At 46.1% G+C, this 6000-nt stretch overlaps 1 protein-coding gene across 2 annotated transcripts in view; it reads left to right on the top strand.

Moving 5' to 3' along the window:
• The first annotated feature begins 308 nt into the window (after window positions 1-308).
• MBOAT2 (membrane bound O-acyltransferase domain containing 2) overlaps window positions 309-6000 on the top strand; it is a 153322-nt gene continuing 147630 nt past the window's right edge. Inside the window, exon 1 of one of the 2 annotated variants that reach the window (XM_032172165.2) lies at window positions 309-554. In XM_032172165.2, coding sequence (XP_032028056.1) covers window positions 480-554 — 75 coding nt within the window. In that variant the 5' untranslated portion in view covers window positions 309-479. The remainder of the gene's footprint in view (window positions 555-6000) is intronic. The other variant, XM_058426795.1, reaches the window with a different exon arrangement.

The raw sequence follows: 6000 nt of genomic DNA, 5'->3' as shown, positions 1-6000 counted from the left end.
CCCCGGCCGAGCCTCGGCGCCCTCGCCCGGGTCCTCGGCACGGAGGAGGGGCGTGGCGCGGCCGGCGCTCTCTGATTGGCTGCGGGCGTCAGGGCGTCGCGCCGCGATTGGGTCGCGCAGCTGTCTGGAGCGAGAGCGCGCGAGGTGGGGAGGGGGCCGCTGGAAGCTGCTGGAAGTCGGGGGCGGGGGATGCGGCTGGGGCGCCGGGGCGGGGACGACAGGGGCGACGGCTGGGGCGACGGCAGGAGGGGCCGCGCCTGTGCAGGGCGGTCGGGGGCGGCGGGCGCGGGAGGCGGTGGCGGCGGAGGGGGAGGTGCGAGCCGGGCACCGCCCCCGGCCCCTCCCCGGCCCTCCCCGCGCAGCGCTCAGACCGCGGGCGGCCCAGGGGCGGGCGCGCCGCTGCATCCCCATCCTCGTCGTCGCCCGGCAGAGCGCGAGCGGGCGAGCGGCGCGGGCGGCCGGAGCGCCGAGGCCCGGCCATGGCCACCACCAGCACCACGGGCTCCACCCTGCTGCAGCCCCTCAGCAACGCCGTGCAGCTGCCCATCGACCAGGTACCCCGAGGCGCCCTGGCGCCGGGCGTCGCGCCCTCGCCGCCCCTCCCCGCCGCGGTGCCACCCGACCGGGGGCCCGGGAGGAGGGTGGGGGGCTGGGGCCGAGCGCCCTGTGCCCCCCTACCCGCCGCTCCCTGGAAGGGAGGGGGCAAGAAGCCGGTTATTGTCCCAGAGCCCCCTCCCTCCTGGGTGCGCCCCCAGCCCCCCATACCCGGGCCGGGCGAGGGTGGGCCGGGCGCTGTTGCCGGCGACAGTCCCCGGGGAGGATGGTCGTATGGGCGTGCGGGTGTGCATGCGGTCCCTGCACTCCGCGGCAGCGGCGCTCGGATCCGGTGGTCGGGTCCCGGAGCAGCCCCGGGTGCGCATGGACCGAGGTGTAGAAAGGGTGCGGAAGGCTGCGCTTTGGGGAGCCTGGCGTGGTGCTGCCTGCCCCGCGCGCGCCTCTGAGCGACCCCTGGAGAGGCTGATGCATGGGTCTGGGTGTGCTGGGTGCCTTAGAGACGGCGTCGATGGGTGCTAGGGGCCCGGAGAGGCTTAAGCGCTACTGCACTTTGGGGACAGTTTGCGTTGGATTGTGGCTTAAGAGAGACAGAGGCAACAGTTTGGGGGAAGGCAGACAGGTTATGAAGAAAAGTCAGAGGGAGTTAATCCCAGGATTCTAGCTGAGAAAGTGGCAACCTTGTAGATTGATGCAGCCACCTTACTTCCTTGCCCAGCCCTCAAAAAAGCTCTTGACAGTGTCTAGGGAAGGGTGGTATTTAAATGAGGCCAATCGAGTTTGATGGTTTAAAGGGCCTAAGGATTACTGAGAAATAAACAGCATTGTGATGGGAAAAGCAGCGCCATTTTTACTGAGAAAAGAAAGTTTGGAAGTATTTTGTTGTGAGAGTGAGATTTAGGGAAGTTGTTAATAAGGCGGGGGGTGGGGGGTGGGGGGGCGGGGGTGTATATTTAGGTGATTGCTCTAGCCCCAGGCTAAAGGCAGTTAACTTTGGAAATTTTGCTTACAATTATTTCAAGTGTACTTAACCTGAAAGTGTTTGGACTTCACACGGGATACTGGTTCACTGTCCTGAACTTGAAGGTGCTGCTGTCATTTAGTCTTCAGGGATTTCTTTTCAATACGGGATTCCTTCTTGTCCAGACGGCTTTCCATAGCAGCAAGCTGGAAACCTGACATTAGGATACTAGCTGCTTTGTGCTTTACTGTTTTAAATAAAATCGCCTTAAGTATGTCGAAGGAGTGTTAAACATTGTGGCTTCTGTTGAAATTCCACATCGCAGTCATAATTTCTGGTTAATAGTAAGGTACCTATCCCCCACCTATCTTGAACAAGAGTTCTAATGTGTGTCTTGCTAATAAAGTATGGTAGTGAAATTAATCGTGTATTTGAAGAAAATATTCTTCTCTCTTTATTAATAAATTGGCCAGAATTTAGGGTTTTTCATCCTCCCGGCCCCGCTGACGATTCTTGCTGACGTTTCCACACTGGTGTGCAGTGTATGACCTTTTAGCATATCACACTCCTGCCTTAAATAGGCTGCTTCCAGTGTATCAGCAAATGCAGGGTGGGTGTCTGTTGAAAAGTTCTTTGCTGATGAGGAGCAAGGGAGATAGGTTTATATATTTACATTTCTTTCAGAGAGATGGGCACATGTTCACGTTCTCTTTTTCTCTCCCGCATCTTTCTTTCCCTCCCGCTGCATGTCTGCCATAACCCTACCCGTCCCTGCTATGCTGAAATATTTTCTTGACTATGCTAATAATACCTATTCATTTATATAATGCTTATAACTTTTTAAAGTGATTTGCTATTAATGAACGCATTTAAGCATCCAGAGAAAGTTCTTTTCAGTACTGAAATAAGCAGGAGAATCAAGGGAAAGTGACAGGACTTAAAATTTTTGACATCCTTCTTTATTAGCTAAAGGTCTTAAGTTGGTACCTTGGGACTACTCTAAATTTGTGCAGCCATGTGTAGCCCTGACTTTGTATAGCACAGTCGTGCACTGCATAGTGACATTTTGGTCATCAGACCACGTCTGATGGTGGTCTAGTAAGATTATGATGGAGCTGAACAATTCCCATTGCCTAGTAAAGCTGTAGTCATTGTCATGTCGTAGCACCACGCATTACTCATGTGTTTGTGGTGATGCCAGTGTAAACAAACCTACTGTGCTGCCAGTCCTATAAAAGTCTAGCACGTTCTGTATAAAACTACACAATTAGGTACAGTACATAATATTTGATAATCCTAAGTGCATCACTGGTTTATGTATTTACTATACTTTTTATTGTTGTTTTAGAGTGTACTCCTATTTATTAAAAAAAAAAATTAACTGTGGAACAGCCTGAGGCAGGGCCTTCAGGAAATATTCCAGAAGGCATTGTTATTATAGGACATGACAGCTCCATGCGTGTTGTTGCCCCTGAAGACCTTTCAGGGGGACAGGCTGTGGAGGTGGAAGACAGTGATGTTAATGACCCTGACCCTGTGTGGGCCTAGGCTAGTGTGTGTGTCTTAGTTTTTAATCGTTTTTTAAATTTAAAAAATTTTAATAGAATAAAGCTGATAGAATAAGGATATAAAGGAAGAATATTTTTATACAACTGTACAGTGTGTGTTTTACACTGTTACTATAAAAGAATTAAAAACTTAATAAAGTAAAAAGTTACAGTGAGCCAAGGTTAATTTATTATTGAAGGAAGGAAAATATATTTTATAAATTCAGTGTGGCCTAAATGTAGAGTATTTGTGAAGTCTACAGTGGTGTACGGTAAAGTCCTGGACCTTTGCATTCACACACTACTCACTCACCCAGAGCGACTTCTAATCCCGTAGGCTCCCTTCATAGTGAGTGCCCCATACAGATGTACCATTTTAAATCTTTTATGCTGTATTTTTACTGTACCTTTTTTATGTTTAGATACATACACACTTACTATTGTGTTACTTACTGCAGTATTCAGTACAGTATGCTGCTGTATAGGTTTGTAGCCTAGGAGCAATAGGCTGTACCATCTGGTCTAGGTGTGTAGCAGACTATGCCATCTAGGTTTGTGTAAGTACACTATGTTGTCCACACAGCAACAAAATTGCCTAATGATGCATTTTTCAGAACATAGCCCCATCATTAAGTGACACATGACTGTAGTTTGAGTTGTTTTCTCTTTGGGCAAGGCTTTAAGATATTGGATTAATACCACACAAGCCTTAACTTTTCATAGTGATAATAAATTGTTCTTTGAAGCACCTAAGAGTTGACTTTCTTGTTGATGAAGCTGTTGGAATAACTAAAAACTCAATTTTGTAAAATTGGATGACTAAAGTCATTTATCCATTATTTTAAAATTGAGCAAAATAAAAATTTTTATAATGTAAATCATTTATTCCAAGTTGAGAGAAATCTTATGAATTTGTTATAATCGCATAGTGTGATTCAACAGGAAAAAGACAAATCAGGAAATGAAAAGCGTAAAAATACAACTTGTTAGTATGTTAATTTGGTATGTGCTAATTAACAATGTTTTGAAAAGTTGGGAAATTATAAAAGCAGTTGTTTGATGTCTGAGGAAGAAAAGGACTTTAGTGTAAGAAAAACAATTAACTTTTTACTAGGTAAGTGTGGAATTTATGAGATGATGGAAATTATGGGTCTGCATGGAATGTAAGAATGCACCTTGCAGGGCAAGGTAGCAGAAAGGAGGAAGTGTTTTGTGGTTAGGCTGAGGCCAGGGAAGGAAAAGAAGCAAAATACTTTGCCTTAGACTCCTGGGTTGTTTAATCTTTACTGAGAATTCCAGAGGTATTGGAATTTAGGTAGCCATAGTATTTGTTCAGTAGGCCTTAAATTTTAATAAAAATATAGAATCTATTATCAAGTGAAGTTACATGATGCTTTAAGATAGGAAGTATCGGCATCTGATGTTTGCCTTTCTAGGCCTTGTTTTCCAAATGACTTTATTTCTAGGGTAGTGTTTGGTAGGTGGTGATGATTAAAGGAATGTATGGAGAGTAGGTTTTGAGAAGGGAAATGGACTGAGAAAGAGCTGTGCCAAGAAAAGGCCCGAATGTGCTATTTAGACGACATCAGGAATCACTGAAGGTATCTGTGTTCTTTATTATTAATAGTTGCTGATGTGCTGGATTTTTAAGACTTGAAAGCGAGCACCAAAATGAAACAAAATAATTAAATGTCCCAGATCAACCTACTTTTTAGAGTGTTTTTATTTTTCAATCTTAACATATCCTGTACTCTATTACATTCGATTTGCCTAACTCCCAGTTACCAAACTGAGGTTGCTATCCAGCCTTTTCCCTCTTCCTCCCTCCCTCCCACCTCTTTCTTGCCTTTTTAACTATTTTCTGTCCTTATTTCTCATGATGCTGTGATTACTGCTATGAAACTAGAGTAAATTTCCCTAGTGATGTGATATCCTGGATGGCATACTTGGCAGAAGGCCAGTTAGGGATGAAGCTGGCCTGTATAAAGTCATTGAACAGCCATGTTTAGGGACAGAGGTCATTGTTTTAGAGATAATATGCTGAATTCTGGGCAGGGAGAGGGGCAAGATGGAGACTCAGGATCTTTCGAAAGGTTTGGACAGGGAAGGGGAAGGAGGAACGGTTATATGTTACTAATCCTGCAAAGTCAGATAATAATTATAATGTTTAACACTTATTACAGTTTTCAAAGCTGTTTCACACAGATTATATTATTTAATCAAATCCTCACAACACCTGGTGAAGTCAGATAAAGTTCAAGACCTGAAGTATTTAGCTTCACGGGTGTGTGTGTGCGTGCACGTATGGTGTTTACCATTTGAATAAAAAAGGTCAGTTTTAGTTTATGGTCTTAATAATATGTGGCAAATATTTTTAGTAGATCATTGTTTTAGATCGTATTTTTGGAGGGAAAGGAGGAGAGCAACTGAAGGTCCCTGAAGTCAACACTGAAGGGCTAGGGGTTGTGGATGACACAGAGAAAATGATGATGTGTAAGGGAGAGAAAGCATTGTGGGCTTACGAGATCTTTGTTTCCTTTTTGGACAGTTCGTTGACTGATCTTTTCTGTATATTCCCCACTCCCCGCTCCTCCCCTGCACCGTGCAGATAACCAATGAAGTGAAGTTGATGTTAGGGAAAAGAGGAGTTTAAAACATTCACTTCTTTACTCTTCCTGCAGGTCTGTACTGTGATGAATTCCATTTTATAGGTGAAGAAACAGGTGAAGTTCTCAGTATTGAGCCTTCTTTTTTTTTTTTTTTTTTGAAACGGAGTCTCGCTCTGTCGCCCAGGCTGGAGTGCAGTGGCGCAATCTTGGCTCACTGCAAGCTCCGCCTCCCGGGTTCATGCCGTTCTCCTGCCTCAGCCTCTCCGAGTAGCTGGGACTACAGGTGCCTGCCACCACGCCCGGCTAATTTTTTGTATTTTTAGTAGAGACG

The sequence above is a fragment of the Hylobates moloch genome, unplaced genomic scaffold (genome assembly GCF_009828535.3).
Source record: "Hylobates moloch isolate HMO894 unplaced genomic scaffold, HMol_V3 SCAFFOLD_13, whole genome shotgun sequence".
Classification (NCBI taxonomy): Eukaryota; Metazoa; Chordata; class Mammalia; order Primates; family Hylobatidae; genus Hylobates; species Hylobates moloch.
This window is presented reverse-complemented; position numbering and strand designations above follow the sequence as displayed.